The sequence below is a fragment of the Olea europaea genome, chromosome 11 (assembly GCF_002742605.1).
Source record: "Olea europaea var. sylvestris chromosome 11, O_europaea_v1, whole genome shotgun sequence".
NCBI lineage: Eukaryota > Viridiplantae > Streptophyta > Magnoliopsida > Lamiales > Oleaceae > Olea > Olea europaea.
In genome coordinates, this window is record NC_036247.1 from 2352377 (window position 1) to 2370733 (window position 18357).

General features: G+C 34.3%; 2 protein-coding genes and 1 pseudogene across 2 annotated transcripts; 1 reads left to right on the forward strand and 2 right to left on the reverse strand.

The window, feature by feature from the left end:
- Nucleotides 1-2736: 2736 nt before the first annotated feature.
- Nucleotides 2737-12644, reverse strand: LOC111404309 (annotated as a pseudogene).
- LOC111402944 lies at nucleotides 12569-13487 on the reverse strand. The gene is made up of 2 exons (XM_023031275.1): nucleotides 12809-13487; nucleotides 12569-12678 (listed from the first exon to the last, which is right to left on the reverse strand). Exons 1-2 carry the CDS (start codon nucleotides 13107-13109, stop codon nucleotides 12665-12667), a joined length of 315 nt encoding a protein of 104 aa, XP_022887043.1. The 5' UTR covers nucleotides 13110-13487; the 3' UTR covers nucleotides 12569-12664.
- Nucleotides 13488-13602: 115 nt separating this feature from the next.
- LOC111402943 lies at nucleotides 13603-15673 on the forward strand. Its single transcript, XM_023031274.1, has 2 exons — nucleotides 13603-14621; nucleotides 14928-15673. The coding sequence occupies exons 1-2, from the start codon at nucleotides 13847-13849 to the stop codon at nucleotides 14984-14986; spliced, it is 834 nt and encodes a 277-aa protein (XP_022887042.1). The 5' UTR covers nucleotides 13603-13846; the 3' UTR covers nucleotides 14987-15673.
- Nucleotides 15674-18357: the final 2684 nt, after the last annotated feature.

Sequence of the window (18357 nt, forward strand, 5' to 3'; positions counted from 1 at the left end):
ATCCAATTTCATGTCTCAGGAATCGAACACCCACACTACAACTGCCAACAAGGCGTGAGATAACCTCGCTCCTATCCTTTGCACCACTGGACTATGCTCCGAGGGGCAAGTTGGAACTTATCGTTTGTATAGAATGAGGTGTGAGAATTTTTTTTTATTTTTTTTGGGGATAGAACTCTGTATTCTAGTTTGTTTTAATAATTTGGATTTTTATTTTTTATTTTTTGGTTTTAAAACCAAACCAAAATCGTCCCATAATTACTAATGGAAACAATGGTTACATTATAAGATAACCAATATTCTTTTTTTCCTCACAATTCACATTAACATGGGAGACACGTTCCATGAAATACATCTCGGAGGCATGTAAATAGAAAGGAAAGGCTTGTGATCAAATGTGTCATTGATGTCCAATTAGTATATATATATATATATATATATATATATATATATATGAATTTAACCGTATATATATATATTATTACCATGGGTGTCCGGTCCTGTTTATATACACTTTGACTAATTTTATGGGGCCCTGAAATTTATAGTCGAGTACTCACCGCAGTGGTCTTGAAGGAACTCGAACTAGAGTTTAATTCATATTTCTTCTTCAATGAATTTCATCCATAATTCAAATTCCATCTTTGTTATATATTAAATGGAGAGAAAAATTATCCCCCGTTTGGTCCCCATTTTTGGTAATAAAAATGGAGGGAATTGTGTTTTGTTGAAAAAATGAGTAGTTGAAAAAGAAGGAAAATTTTTCAATTTACGTGTAATATTATTTTATAGAAGATTGTGTGATTGAAAATATGAGAGAGAAAAATAGAATGTAATGGAATCTAATTAAATGGGGATCAAACAAGAGCTGATATATAGGGGAGAGGAAATAAAAGAAAGAGAGACGGGGAGAGAAATATTAAAATTTTGCGGACCCACCTAATCTAATCGAGCCTCTACATCTACACATACTATAAAACTATAAAATTTTTGTAGAAATTATCTATTTTAACTTATTTGACAGCTTTTTAATACAATCCAACTTGGAATTGGAGATGCTCCGAAGTGCCCAGGTAACCTAGGAATGGGAAATAATTATTTATTAACTAAAGCAAGTAGGAGGCGGATATCTCCTACCATATGTTTTAAATCATTATACATATGTTCAAGATTAATCTAAATCATCAATTCGATTCATGATCAGTGACGGATCTAGTTAGTGACGAGTTAGGGCAGAGCTAGGGCTGCTGCCCTATCTGGATCCGCCGGAAGCCATTTTTTTGAACTGACAATAGATTAAGATTTTATGTTATATTACTGATAATTCTTTTTTCTTTCAAATTCTCCTTCTAGCTGAAATGGTTAGATCTTATATTTACATTTTGCAAGGTCCCAGTTTTGATTCTCTTCCTAGCCAATTCATTGTGCAATTTTTTTAGTTTACAACAACTACGAAAATAAATGCAATAGAAAAGAGTTGGAAAGGATTCGAACCTTGAACTCCTATTATAATCATTAAAAGCATAACCACTATGACATTTATTGCTTTTGGCACTTAATTCAACAAAATAATATATATTGCATTTATTGGGTTAAATAAAATTATAAAGATTTAAAATCATCCTCTTCCTTTAAATTATACGATACTTGGCAATAATTTCATTTAGTGAATATACGGTTTATTCTTATAATAGAATTATATATGGTCAATATGAACAAAATAATTGTTATATTTAAATTTTAGGCTTTGTTTTATTTTCATTTTTTTTTCAAAATGCATTTTTATCTATCTTATTTTTAACCATACATCCTTCAATAAAATAATATTACACGCAAATTCAAAACATTTTTCTTATTTTTGACCTCACGTTCCCCATGGAATCATTATTTCAAAATGCATTTTTTGTTTTAAAAAAAAAGATATCAAACGGGCTCTTAATACTTTATTGCGGTCGACAGTCAACGACCGCCCGTGCTGACTCAAAATCCTAGATTCGCCACTGTTCATGATTCCCTACTCTTTTATAGTGTTCCCACTATCATAGCATCCAACCTTTCCTCAATTTGGATGTGTGTACAACCATGACAATATTATGAAATTGTTGACTGCATATTACATCTTATTTGGAAATTTGATTCTACTAATCCATGGATTTGGTAAAGCAATTATCAATGGAATATTCTTCTCATTGTTTTTTTTTTCCAGCATTTTCTGTCCATTAGCTCTTATTTGATAGTTATTATGAATAGACGACTTGTGTATTCATTGGTGACGGTAGTCTCCTTTTCAACATCTTGAGATAACGTATAATGCCCGTTTTTAAATTTGTTATTTATTGCTTGGAAAGTCAGCGTCAATGCAAAAATCATTGTAGCTGTAAAAGAGTCTGTCCTAAAATCAATCATGAAACCATTAAGATATATGGTAACGCTTGTCTCCTTGTTTGATAAGAATAGTCCAAAACAGAAGAAAAGTATAGTGACTAGAAAAGTCTTTCTATCCATCTGCAGTGGATGGAATTTTATCATTTTTAATTGGAAGCAAGAATACTGTAAATAGGGGAGAGTGATTCTTTTATACGTTGCAATGGTTAATTAGTAGCTGGAAAATCTATGAACAAATGAATTTAGAAAAACTGTAATGAATTTAAATGCGAAAACAATATGAAAAGTATCAATGCATCTAATTTGGATGTAAATGCCAAGTGGCAATTTAAAGAAAGTTATTCAATTTTTTCAAAATCCTTAAAGTAATTCAATTCTGTTAAGAATCTTGGGTTTCCAAAAGAAGCCGATGTCTAGTACTACTACATTTTTATTGGTTCAGCTTACAGAAACATCATAAAGAAGGAAAAATATTATTTACCCATATAATCCAGTAAGAAATGTTTACTATATCCAATTTCCTTTGATTTACTAAAATTTGTCTTGTCATTCTGATTCTGATATGACTGCCAACTCGACTTGATAAGGCCTTCCATGTATTCCTCCAATGCTTTTAGCAGGAACGGAGAGGGAAGGCATGGTGAGATCATCTCCATCTCCTTCCAACATTTGAACAACAACTTTCATTGATGGCCTATCCGTTGGATACCACTGAATACACAAAAGCCCTGCTATAGCTAATTTTTTCAGTATAGTAGCGTCATTATCTTCCTCTATTCGGATGTCAACTCTTCTGCTAGACTTAATTGATTATAAATCCATTCAGGAAAGTACACTTGGCTAGTGTTTGCTTTAAGATCATTATTCTTCCTCCCTCCAACCATTTCGAGCAATAACATCCCGGAACTATAAACATCTGACTTATAAGATGCTCTCCCGAAGTTCCGGTATAAAATCTCAGGTGCAATATAGCCCATGGTTCCTCTTGCAGATGTCATTGACACACCACTTTGTTCTTTGGAACCCAACTTAGTATAAGTGTTATGCCCCAAGTTCAATCAACTTTGAACATAAATACTTTTAATATACAATTAATGCAATCTAATGGCAGATCTATTATATAATTAAATTAAATAATAGAGTCCGTAGATTTAAATTTTCGTAATTTGTTAACCACAAGGAATTGTGATTGTAAGATACAAATTACATATAATTGAATCTTAAATTGTTCGTGATCGTAAGTAATAACGAGATACGGATATCGTTATTGCGGATAGACCATCACGTGTGGCATTTCTTACTTGGGAAGTAAGTAGCTGATCTCACATGTTAAAGTGTAATGATACTTGAATGAATACGTGAATGTTTTGTTATAGAACAAAACATTGGAGACCCGCCTAGAGATTCCACATGGATAACTATCTGAATGTCAGTGGTTAATCTCTAATATTCGGTAGTGGGATTGGTTCTTTGACTTGAGGTCGTCATAGTACCTTATATGAGGACAGTCATGCTTTGACGGTGCTGGATATTACTCTGCCAAGGGCGCTAATACGGCATCGTTCAGGTATGTTAAAAATCGTATGAAAGTTGTGAATAACCAATAGATGATTCGTCACTCTTAGATAGTAAGAGATTATGATCTGCATTTCATTCAATTAAGTGATAACGAAATCCTTAGCCAAAGTGTACTCATAAGTCGAAAATGATTTTTTGACTTATATTGACTTAATAGTGGAGTGAAAGATATGATCGATAATCGGGATTGACACACTTCCGTATATCGTAATTGATCTGATCATATTGACGACGGGATTATAGTTTCACGATAAACGAATGATTTTGATTTTGTCATATCACGTGACATTTCCCGTCACATGTATTGCCCTAACACATTGCTAGATATTAATTTGGGATGACAAGTGTGAATTTGTGATAAATTAAAATGGTGTTTTAATTTGTCAATTTTGATTAGATCAAAATAATATTTCATGACGTTAGGCATCGTGATCGGGAACCTGATGGGTCGCACACAAAAGAGAATTGAAAGATTGCAATTTGTCAATTAATTAATTTAACAATATTTGGATAAATTAATTAATTAAGTTGGTTATTTATAGGGCTGAATTAATTAATTGGATTAATTAATTCACAAATCGAATTTAATTAAATGGACTAATTAAATATTAGATCGGGTCAGGCCAAACCCGTTTGGGCTAATATAAATAATTGATTAGGGTTTACAATTTTGTTGAAAAAATTTATTATTCTTACTAGCACAAGAAGAAAACCATAATAATGCAATCTTGTTTTCTGTGTGGAGCATCGTTAGAGGTTGGACAATTGGACAGTTGTGGGAAACAGATCCAAGTTGCTGGAACAAAGATATGGCAAAAGAGTTTGCAGATCTTGTGAAATGTACGATCTTTTTCACAATTTCTTTTTAAACACAAAGATGAATCCTAGTGGGAATCGAAAATTGTTTTAATTTCCGTCGCGTATATTAAGTAGATTCCCAATAGTGGCATCAGAGCCTACTTTGCTTTTGTTAGAAATTGTTTCATGAATTGAATAATCAAAAGTTGATTTTGGTAATTTTCTTGATTCTAGCAATTGAAAAATTTTGAATTTTGAATTTTATTTTTTGAAATCTGATTTAACACAAAAAAAAATGGTTTGAAACATGGCAGGCGACAGGATACTATATGCAGCGGCGCTTGTGGGGCACTGCCAACAACGCCAGTCATGCGCTACTGGGGTAGCAGCGCGAAGGCGCTACTGTGGTAGCAACAGTTTCGCGCTGCTGTGAAACGAGCAAGCGCCCGTCGCCTCTAGGCGGTGGGTCTTGCTAGGCTATATGGCGGCGACGACCAAAAAGAAAAAAGAAAATAAAATTCTAGGGTAACAATAAACGGGTGAGAGAGAGTTGGAGACGGGGGGTTGTTGTGCAATTTGTGAAATTGCGAGCCCCCTACTTGCAATTAAAATCAATGGTCAATGGGTAAATTTTAAATGGAGAGCTGTCATGCAATTTCATAAATTGGAAGGGCTTGCTTTTAATTTTAAACTTGGGTCAAATTGCAAATTTTGAAAGTGTTTAAATTTGAATTTTTAAATGGTTTTAAATTTGAATTTCAAATGGGTTTGACCCATAATTTTAATTTTGACCCGGAATTAAAATTTTATTTAAAATTGACGACTTTTATATTTTCATTAAAATTAGATTTTAACTTAAATATTAAACTTTTGACCCCAAATTAAATTTTATTTTATTTAGGAATCTTATCCTAGATTAAAATCTTAATTCAATTTAAATTAGAGTTGGACTCTAATTTAATACTTAATTAAAATTTGATTTTAATTAATTATTCACCCGAATATATTCTAAAAGTTAGAATTGGATTCTAATTTGACATTTAATTAAGATTTGATTTTAATTAAATTGTCTTGCCCTAAAAATTTTCTTGAAATTAGAGTTGAACTTTAATTTAGTATTTAATTAAAATATGATTTTAATTAAATTGTCTTGCCCTAAAATCTTGGAATTAGAGTTGGACTCCAATTTTCTATTTGATTTTGATTAAATTCAACCGCCTTAAATTTTGAAATTATAGTTGGACTCTAATTTGATATTTAATTAAAATTTGATCTTAATTAAATAGTCCCGCCCCTTTATTGTGGAATTAGAGTTGGACTCTAGTTCGGTACTTAATTGAAATTCGATTTTAATTAAATATGCCCGCTAATTAAATAATTGATTAATATGATTAATTAATTATTTAATTGTTCCGATCCATTTGTCTAAAAGAGTTTAGACGATCTTATTTGCTAGAAACTTGAAGCATGTTTGCATATAATATTAGATATTATATAGGCATACATTTATCTGATGAATGTATTAGTGAACCATTATGGACTCGACCATGTGGATGTGTTGAATGGTTAATTTTACCCCTGTCGTTTTATGAGCCTGCGAGCTCTCTTAATTATTTTGGGCCTGCGAGTCCAATTTCATCTAGGTTTGCGTGCCAACTAGTATAAGATACAGGCTGCAGGTTGACTAATTGAAGAAACAAGAAGATGAGGAGACCACGAAGATGGTACATTGATACTGATCAATGAAATACCCCCTAGGAATTGACCAACTAGCCTTCCTATGGCTCGGGAAGACTAGATAGTAAAATCCATAATCATCCACACTATTACATTATATTATATATATGTTTATTTGCATGGTAGATATAAAATGATATATATATGATTGTTACGATGAGACCTTTGAATGCAAAACCCTTCAATAAAATATTAAGTCACATTTATAATCGCCTTCCATCATTATAGTGAAAAATCAGAGTCTCAAATCGTCTCAACTTGTTGAGTACACTCAAGGCTGGTCTATTAGGGATATATTTGACACTATAAAATATTTGATATTTCTGAATGACGGGTTTGACTTAACTAAAATTTATTTTTGTTGAGTACACTCAAGGAGATAAATTTTAGAGGCAAGTAAACTAACACATAAGATGTGTAAAGACAAAGAGTTGTCAGCTTAACGATCTGGGAGTTGTATGGAGATACAATTGATAATAGTATCTACCCAAATGTTATATTAAGGCTTGTTGAGTACACTCAAGGTCTTAGTATAATAGATGGGATCCTGACCCACTGGGAGTCAAATATGGATTTCATAAATTTATGTGAGAGGGTCATAAATTTGAATTAAACAGTAGGAACACAATTAATTTAATAAAAGTCCATGTTAAATTAATTAATGCATTTTATATATTATTCTTTTCTTTTTCGTCATTTATATTTATTGAATCGTGAGTAACCATGTGTACTTGAGAAGCATACTAGATGCCAACAACCGAATTAAATCTTCTTGATTAGCATTGCAATTTGAAAATTGTTTTCAAGCATGAGAAATTTGGTTGTCCTTAAATAGCCATTTTCCAAAGACAACTGGTGATGACTCAACTAAGGAAAATGTGGCTACTGTAATAAATACAGTGATGACGATAGTACTGCAACATGTGTGATGTTTACATTATGTCACATAAGTTACAAAAGCAATTTGAGAGTATAGATGTTAACACATAATTTTTCATTACAAAGAGTTGTAAGATAATAATCATGTGTGCAAGGATAAGAGACTTCCAAACAATTATATCGGTGCAAAATGATAGAGCAATCTTCGATCGGTGCTTATGTACTAAAGATGATTGTCATCGAGAGGTTATCTCAATGAGGTTTAGTCATGAACTACGAATTAAGTATTGAATTAGCTCTGCAATCTCTATCAGAGAGTCATTCATACTAATTATGAATTATGATATGAATAAGTTCGAATACACACCCATTGAGTTGCTTGACATGCTTAGGACTGTTTTGCCCAATATCAAAGTTACAAGTGGACAAGTCATTGATTCCTCTAAGGGTATTAAGAGGAAGTCTAACGGAGCTTTAGGAAAGAATCCAATATGGCTAAAACCGTCAAAGTGAAGGACAATACCAAATCTAATGACCTTTGGTCTCATTATAGAATGAAAGGTCATTGGAAGAATTATTGCATGGCTTACGTCTACTTCACGAGTTTTTTAGGTATTTGATACCAGATGTAGATCTCATATTTATACAACTATGGAAAAACTAAAAGAAAGTAGACCACTGTAAGAGGGAAAAATTAACCTATACGTTGAAGATGAGCAAATGTTGCTGCATTACCTGTAGGAGCACACTTCTTGCCGTTACCTTTTCGCTTAGTATTTGAATTAGAGAAATGTTGCTTTGTACCCACCATAACTAGAACATTAAAATGAATTTCATATTCAGACATGAACTATGTTAATGTTAAGGATAATTGTTGTTCCTGCTTACCTTGATTAAGATCTTAATAGTTATGGTAAGTTACAAAAATAACATTTACATTCTAAGCACTAAGCATTCTATAATGAGTATAGAAGTTAAAAGACATAAAAGTGATAATCTAAATAATACCTAAATCTGGTGTTGCAAACTTGGTCATATAGATGAAATGCAATTCCAATATTACATAGAGATATATATGTGGAATCAATTGATTTTGAATCGTTTGACAAGTGCATATCATGCCTACTCAGCACAATAACCAAATCTCATTTTACTTGAAAAGGAATAAGTCTGCATAAATGTTGGCATAATACATAGTGATGTAAATGGACCCATATCAATTAATGTTAGATAATGTTTCTCTTATGTCATCAATTATCATGTATACTTGTTAAAATTCAAGCATGAAGTTTTTGAAAGGTTCAAAGGATTCAAACTAGAAGTAGAGAAATATATAGGTAAAGATATCCTCACATTAAGATCCGATCGAAGTGAGAATATCTTAAAGATAAAAATTTAGATTATCTAAGAGAGAATGAGATTCTCTCGCAGTGAACTCCTCCATATACACTACAACATTATGGTGTATCTGAACGGAGGAATCGTAAACTATTAGATATAGTCCAATAAAAAATGAGTCATTCAAATCTCCCAAAATCGTTTTGGAGTCATGCACTGATTGCAGTGTGCTACACACTAAATCATGTCTCATTTAAGTTGGTTAACAGAACTCCGTAGAGCTATGGAAAGACAATAGTCCTAACTTATTTCATATAAAAGTTTGGGACTGTGATACTTATTTGAAGAGCATTGAATCGGATAAACTTGAGCATATGTATCCGATGAATTCATATTTGTGGGATATCCAAAACAGATATTTGGATATTAGTTCTATTAACCTATTGAGAAGAAAGTCTTCGTTTCATGACATATCGCCCTCTTAGAGAAAATGTTTACTCTAGGAGAGGACAGTGTGAGCAAAATAGAACTTAAACCACAGATATAGTTAACTAAGCAGATGAATCCGATTTTTATCCCATATTTGATATGGGACATACCCTTAATCAGGGAGTAGAGAATACTAGGGACATGTCAGCTCTATGTGAGTCTGGGAGGATCATTCGACCTTCAATAATGTGCGAATCTGTGATTACTAATCAGGTATTACTAATCCAGGATGATGAAACTACTAATTGCACAAAAAAATAAAGTCAAGTGTTGATTTAAAAGAGACAGCAAGAGGTCATGAAGCTCGAGATGTACTCGACGTATGTGAACAAGGTTTGGACCTTAGTCGACCCTCCTGATAGAATAAAATCCATAGGTTGTAAATGGTTTACAATAAAAGGTTGACATGGATGGAAATATCCATACATACAAAGCAAGGTTAGTAACAAAAGGTTAAGTGTTGACCTTGGTGAAACTTTATCCTGTAGCTTTGCTGAAGTCCATTCGGATTTTGGTTGTAATAGTTACACACCGTGACTATGGGTTAAAGCAAGTTTTTTGGAGTTGAAATCTTCAATTTGATGCAAAATCAAAAGATTTGATTTTATCAAATATGAAAACGAATTGTGTGTTTAAAAGAAAATAGTGGGAGTATTGTCGCATTCCTAATATTATAGGATATGACATCCCTGTATTTCAATCGTTGAAATAATAGTTGTTAAATAATTTATTTATGAACTATATGGGGAAGCAACTTGATCTATAGAGATAGATCTAGAGGATTGCTTAACTCATCCCAATCTATATAAATAAAATTTTGAGAAGATTATATGTGGAGAAATTGGTTTACTCTTAAACGGTGTGTTGGAAAGATTCTAAACATGAAACAATCGTTGATTCAATAGCAGAAATCTAATACATGATTGCTTCAGAAGCATTAACGAGTTGTAATGTGAATCAAGATGTTCATTAATGAATTTGGAGTACTTCCTAATATTGCTGGTCACATACCATTGTATTGTGATGACAATAGAGCCATTGCGAAAGAGAAGGAACTAAGGTCTCATCAATGATCCAAACATGTATTAAGACTGTACAATCTCATTAGAGAGATAATACATATAAATGACTAAAGAGAAGAACGAATTCCCATATTTGACAATATTGTAGATCCACTGACAAAGAGTTGTCGTAGCATAAACATGATTGTCATGGAGACTCATATGGTATTGGATACATAAGTGATTGGATCTAGTGCAAGTGGGAGTTTGTAAGTGTTATACCTTAGGTCCAATCAACCATGGATATAAATACTTTTAATATATAATTAATACAATTTAATGGCAGATCTATTATTTAATTAAATTAAATAATAGAGTCCGTAGATTCAAATCTTCGTAATTTGTTAACCACAATGAGTTGTGATTGTGAGATACAAATTACATATAATTGAATTTTAAGTTGTCTGTGGTCGTAAGTAATAACGAGATACGGATATCCTTGTTACGGATAGACCATCACGTGTGGTATTTCTTACTTGGGAAGTAAGTAGCTGATCTCAGAAGCTAAAGTGTGGTGACACTTGAATGAATACGTGAATGTTTTGTTATAGAACAAAACATTGAAGGCCAGCCTAGAGATTCCATATGGATAACTATCTGAGTGTCAGTGGTTAATCTCTAACGTTCGGTAGTGAGATTGGTCCTTTGACTTGAGGTCGTGATAGTACCTTATATGAAGACAGTCATGCTTTGACGGTGCTGGATGTTGCTCTGCCAAGGGTTGCTAATACAGCATCGTTCAGGTATGTCAAGAATCGTATGAAAGTTGTGAATGACCAATAGAGGATTCGTCACTCTTAGATAGTAAAAGATTATGATCTGCATTTCATTCAATTAAGTCAATAACAAAATCCTTGGTCAAGGTGTACTCATAAGTCGAAAATGATTTTTTGAATTATATTGACTTAATATTGGAGTGAAAGATATGATCGATAATCGGGATTGACACACTTTCATATCTCATAATTGATCTGATCATATTGACGAAGGGATTATAGTTTCACGATAAACGAACGAATTTGGTTTTGTCATACCACGTGACATTTTCCGTCACATGTATTGCCCTGACACATTATTAGATGTCGATCTGGGACAACGAGTGTGAGTTTGTGATAAATTAAAAGGGTGTTTTAATTTATCAATTTTAATTAGATCAAAATAATATTTCACATCGTTAGGTATCGTGATCAGGAACATGATGGGTCGTACACAAAAGAGAATTGGAAGGTTGCAATTAGTCAATTAATTAATTTAACAATCGTTGGATAAATTAATTAATTAGGTTGGTTATTTATATGGCCGAATTAATTAATTGGATTAATTAATTCATGAACCGACTTTAATTAAATGGACTAATTAAATATTGGATCGGGTCAGACCAAACTCGTTTGGACTTATATAAATAACTGATTAGGGTTCAAAATTTTGTAGAGAATTTATTATTCTTGTTAGCACAAGAAGAAAACCATAATAATGCAATCTTGTTCTCTGTGTGGATCATCGTTGGAGGCTGGACAATTGGACAGCTGTGGGAGACAGATCCAAGTTGCTGGAACAAAGATATGACAAAAGGAGTTTGCAGATCTTGTAAAATGTACGATTTTTTTTCACAATTTCTATTTAAACACAAAAATGAATTCTGGTGGGAATCGAAAATTGTTTTAATTTCCGCTGCGCATGTTAAGTAGATTCCAAACACTTAGCTAAACCAAAGTCACGGATATTTGGGTTGAAGTTTTGGTCTAGCAAGATGTTGTGGGGCTTGATATCGAAATGAAGGATCTGTTGGTCGCAACCCTCGTGAAGATATTCAATTCCTTTAGCTCTGCCTATAGCAATAACTTGGAGCTTCTTCCAACCAAGAGTATTTCTCTTAGAACCAACTTGGAAGATAGACTTTTCAAGTGATTCATTTGGTAGAAATTCATACACTAGAGCTCTTCTAAATCCGTCGGCACAAAACCCTAATAAACGAACTATGTTGACATGGTGGATTCTCCGGATTGTTCCAACTTCATTTATAAATTAACGCCTCCCCATTTTCCTTGAAGTTGCTGAGGACCTTTACTGCAACACAAATTTCATTAGACAGCTTCCCTTTATATACAATTTCGGAGCCCCTCTTCACCCAATTTTTCACTGAATTGATTGGTGATATTTCTGATCTCTGCATAAGAGAAATCTAGTGGGCTTGAGAGCTCTAAAATCTTCCGAAAACTTTTCGACATAGTAAAATGCTACAAGTGTTCCCGCAGAAAGCAAAGCACCTAAGGTGCCTCTTGAAGAATACAAGATACAAGCAATACTTTTGATAATAAACCTTAACAGCACAAGATAGAAAATAACATTTCTGAAGTAAATTAAACGACATGAAGGAAAAGTTCACCTACAATCAAATCTCACCTTGGTTCACCTGTAAGAAAATAAAGTGAAAATCTTATTTCCCTTTGTTATATAAAATATAAACATAGCTCTAACAAGACGATCATTTTTTTATTAGATAGGCAGATAAAATCGAAGAAAAAGATGGATTGAGTGTATACTTCTATGTGTCTTGGGCTTGTTGGTACACTGAGTTCCATTTTTATTGGTGTCTAAGCTGCAAATATTTCCTTGAGCTTCACATTTGCCACGATATGGTTCTGACCATTTCAGATAGAGGTAGTGTTCTCGTAATATAGACAATGGAACAGATGAAATTTCATGAATCTTGGTACATGAAGTCAAAAGATAGTCGACTGAGTATGGATCAGAATAAATGGCGTGGACTTGATAGCCGACGACACCAAGACAAGGAATATTATTGTAATCCATCTCTCTTTCGACTGCAGTACAATTGAACATGTTGTAGTTGTGCAATAGATTTTCAGGGATTTGGAATGGGGAAGCTAATAAATTAAGATACAGAAGCTTTGGAGGAAGACATCCATCGAGATCATAGAAATGGATTTTTTGAGAAGCATAATCAATTTTCTTTACTTCTAGCTTGACTGAAAAAGGCAGTTCGAGCAAGTCTTGCTCTTGTGGCAATACAATCGAAACCTGGATAGCCACAATGTTCTGGCTGTAGAAATTTATTCCTGAAAGGAAACCGAATGGTCAGGCTACCTTTACTGCACCTGGTTGTTGTGCAGTCATCAAATCCTACTACAACCAGTGGAAAGAACAAGAACTTGAAGCAGATAAAGATGGACATTTTAGTCTTCAAATTCATATATTTTTTCTGTCTCTTCTTCTATTATCAATGTTATCTTAGATAATAAATTTTGATCAACAAAATGCTTGGTGGTCCAGGTTTTTCCTCTTTGAAGTTTTCAATCAAATTGACAGCATTGATTAGCAGGAAGCATCACAGAAACTTTTAGGCAAGACTAGACATGACATGATGATAAAACTCTATTTTCACTTATATTACAAATTCTACGGAAGAAAGAGTCAAGCATTCACACTTGATGGAAAAGACTTGTCTTTTCCTCTGGAGTTTCTATCCACATTCTTAAATGTCTTTGCCGATTTATCTTCATTAAACATTGAATAAATCCCTCCCTCAAAACACACAGAGACTAGAAACCTTGAAAACTATGCTTGAAGAAACCTTCCTCCTCAAATGTTTATCTGCCTTGATCCTAATCCAATTACTTCAAACATCCAGCGCAAGACATAATCCCCAATGCAACCCTTCTGCCTGTGGCAGGATTTCTAATATTAGCTATCCTTTTCGATTAACCGGGGATGCAGAACACTGTGGTGATTCCAGCTATGAACTAGTTTGTGATGACAATATTACTTCACTTTACCTAAATTCCCGCAAGTACCATGTGCAAGCCATCAATTACCATAATTGCACCATTCGTCTTGTTGATGCTGCCTTAAAAAATGATAATTGCTCCCTTCCTCAGTGTTCTCTGTTTCAATACAACTTCACTAATAATTTTCCATATACCATCTACAGCAAGAAGTTGAAGTTAAACAAATCAATAATGTTAGCTGAAGTAGAATCGCGTTTTACTTTTATGAGCTGGCCATATTACTTCAATTCCTCTGTCTTTTCGAAAACTGCTAGTTGTAGCCACAAGGTCTATGCTTCCAATGATTCTTATTCATCAACCGGAAGATACATATATGTTAAGGCTAGTGATTTGAATTTAACAGATGTGGGAGATATGTGCAGTATTGATCTCACGGTGATGACATCGTGGCCATTTAAGGAAGTGAATAATCTTTCGCATTCAGACATCCGTGGCTCTATGCTATATGGATTTGAGATTTCATGGTTTACTGTGCAAAGTAGCATTTGCAGAATGAACAAACATTGCAGTGTTTATGTTGATAATAGAGGATCTATCCAGTACTATGGTAAGTTACGAACGGTGTTGAAATCAGTAAATTTTTCACACGAATATCTTCAAATCATGCACTGCTTCGGATTCCCATAACAACTTCCTGTTTCTTTCATAAAACCAATTTAACTTGATTTTCTTCGTCATCTACTTCTCTTTCTTTATCATTAATATGTGGATGTAGAAACATCTCACCATGCAAAACAAACAATAAATAAATCATTCTTTTCCTCGTTATATATAGTTCAACTTCAAAATCCTTACATGTAAAGTTTCTTTTTAAGCTCTTATTCTGACAATGTTTTTGTTGTTGAGAATGTAGTAGGCATAATTTCATGGAAGCGCGTCGTGACTGACTGTAAGGAATCTTTCCCTCTCTAGTCTTGCAATACTTGAAAGTCATCTGCTTGCACTCTGCAGTGCTTTTAACTTTTCAGAACACATTTGATACTTCATAGTAAAAAGGTTGAACCCCAACCTTGAGGACCCCACCGCCCCACTCCTGGAGTATTGTGAGGGAGGTAAATCGCGGAATGTGCCCCAACAGGCCAGGGAACAGGAGCTTGTCCGTACATTGGTGCTTACAAAGAGTCTAATTCCATATCTTAGGAATCGAATCCTCACATTGCGGCTGCTAACAAGGCTGATACTACCTCACTCCTATCCTTTGCACCACTGAGTTATGTCCCGAGGGGCGATACTTCATAGTAAGTATTACTCTAGGGAGTTGTATTATTCCGATATGATAACGCCAACTATTGACCATCGTCACCTGTGATGGTCAACACGACCACGGTGGGGTTTGGGCGAATAAGGAAGATGAAGAAATTATTTTCTCGTTTCTTTTAATTTAATTATTTTAAGCTGGAAAATATAAAGCTTGTTGACCCCGAAAAGTGCGCCAACAAATGTCGGTCCCACCCGTGCTGGCGTGGGCGAATGTCCAACACGCTAAGACACGTGGACAGTCTAAAATGAACGGTTCAAAGGGGCGTGAGAGTAGCCCAACGACGCGGGACGGTGACGTTCGAAATCCGACGGGTTGTTCGTGATCCGATTGTACAATAATTACCAATCGGTGCTTGTAGATGTGTATGTAAAAGTGTATAAACTCGATTTGTGTATTGCAAGTAAATAAGAGAGAGTTGAGTAAAATGTAGTCTTTAGTATTGATTCTTGCATTAGCCCTTTGATATTACACAAGGGAAGTATTTATAGTAGTGTATATGAAATGGGAGCCCTTGGATGAAGTGGCACGTGGCCTCATCTCTTTAGTTCAAATATCTTTTCCTAGATATGGGGCTTGACTTGCTAGCTTGCGGCGCATTTATTGCTTGTGTAGGGCCTCCATGCTAGTGACAAGACTTGACCTTTATGCTTATGACAAACGTTCCATCGATCATTCGAATAAGATCTGTGCAGGTGATCTCTTGGGAGAAGTGACCATGGAGGATGTTTTCTTGTGGCTCAGAGGCTCGCGCATCAGTTTCGGGGCTTCGGCCATTTGTCATGGAAGCCCATTTGTCATGATACTTCCACTTGAGGGCCTCAGCTACTCTCAACAGGTTCCAGCAGCCTGGCTTCGGTTCGTAGGCTTCGGTCACTGGGTCTCGAACAAAAGGAGCCTCGGCAGGAACCAGTTCGGATGTAGCCCACCTCGACATTGTGTGCCACCTCGGCAGGAATGCCACGTGGATCGTCATGAGTGGGTCATTGTCCCAAGTAGATTGGCCAGGTGTGACAACACGCAACAAAGCTTATTATTTTCCCATTTTTAAAGATAGTTAAATTATGGTAAATCGCTTAATTTTCGGTCCCTAATGGATTTTTGGACAGAAGTCGTCCATGTTCCTTTTTAGTGCATATTTTTGAAAGTTTGAAACGTCTCTGCTATGACTTAAAGATTTGAGATTGCTGTAAGAAATTAAACCCTAATGTCAAGATATTTAGAATTCATGATTTTCACATATAAATTTAATTGATCAACAGACACCTTGATCCATGGCAATAATTGAGAATTTTAAATCTGCAAAATAAGAAACTGTTAAATTAAAGAAACTGTTCTATCACTTTTCCTTTCTGTAATTGAATGAATTAATTGATGGATTTCATTCACATTTATAGGCAGAGAGGAGCAGTCTCCTATGAACAATAAAACTCTCTACTTTTTATCAAAGTTGACAGTTATAAAACTGTCACTTCTCAATTGGGCCAATAGTATTTTTAGTATTATTAACCACTTTTAATTAATTCTTTAATATTACATGGGCCACAAAATAATTGGTTTTACATTCTCCCACTTGGCCCGTGTAATATATTGCTTCGTTATGTGGTATATAACATAATCCGCATATTATGAGTTAAAATCCATTATACATTGGCCACTTAATATATCATCATTAAGTAAAGACTAATAAGAGTCGTGACGATTTTACACCATCATATAAGCATAATTCCTTCCATGTATTACAGTATTAGTCCCTACCCAACATGACACATAATGAGAAGTTCGATAATTGCAATAATGTCTTCGAAAAGACTATCCCTGTCAGCATTCACATAATCCATTCATGTACATGTACTAACAATTATGACAGGAATAATATTTTGTCAAAAACAATACATAAATGAGCTCAGAATGTCAATATATAAACATCATAAATTACATAATAATGTCAATGATAATTTTCAATAATGCCCATCCTTTCGACATGTTCATTAAACGTCTTTGGTGGCAATCATTTCATTAATGGATCCGCAATCATAAGATTGGTGCTAATATGCTCGATTGACATCCTTTGTTTTAGAACTTCTTCTTTAACGGTAAATTATTTCAATTCCACGTGTTTAGCACCTTTAGAATACTTGTCGCTCTTTGAAAAGAAGACCGCTACAAAATTGTCACAATAAAGTTTCAGCGGCCCGGCTATACCATCGACAATTCCAAGCCCTGAAATAAAGTTTCGCAGCCAATTTCCTTGAATTGTAGCCTTTCACAGCCAATTTCCTTGAATTGTAGCCTCAAAGCATGCCACAAACTCAGCTTCCATAATGGATGCAGCAATGACCGACTGCTTCATACTTTTCCATGATATAGCCTCTCCAGCCAAGAGGAACAGATAGCCAAACGTGGACTTTCTAGTATCCATACATCCAGCAAAGTCCGAATCTGAATATCCAATGACCTCCAAGTTATCAGATCTCCTATAATTGAGTATGTGATCTTTCGTTCCTTGCAAGTATCTCAATACTTTCTTTGCAGCTTTCCAATGATCAAGTCCCGGGTTACTTTGATACCTACCCAGCATTCCGATAGCAAACCTGATGTCTGGCCTGGCGCAAGTCTGAGCATACATTAAGCTCCCAACAAGAGATGCATAAGGAATAGTTGTTATTTTTTTGCGTTCCAATTCGTTTTTAGGACATTGCATGAGACTAAACTTGTCTCCTTTCTGAATTGGAATGACACTCGCTGAACAATTTTCGATCTTAAATCTTTCTAAAACTTTATTGATATATGCTTTCTGAGACAACCCCAACAATCTTTGTGACTTATCACGGAATATTTGAATTCCAATAACATAGGTTGCCTTTCCCATATCTTTTATTTCAAAATTTTTAGAAAGAAATTTCTTAGTTTCATGTAATAGACAAAGATCATTAGTAGCTAGCAAGATATCATCAACATACAGAATCAGAAATATAACTTGCTCCCATTGACCTTTATATATATATATATATATATATATATA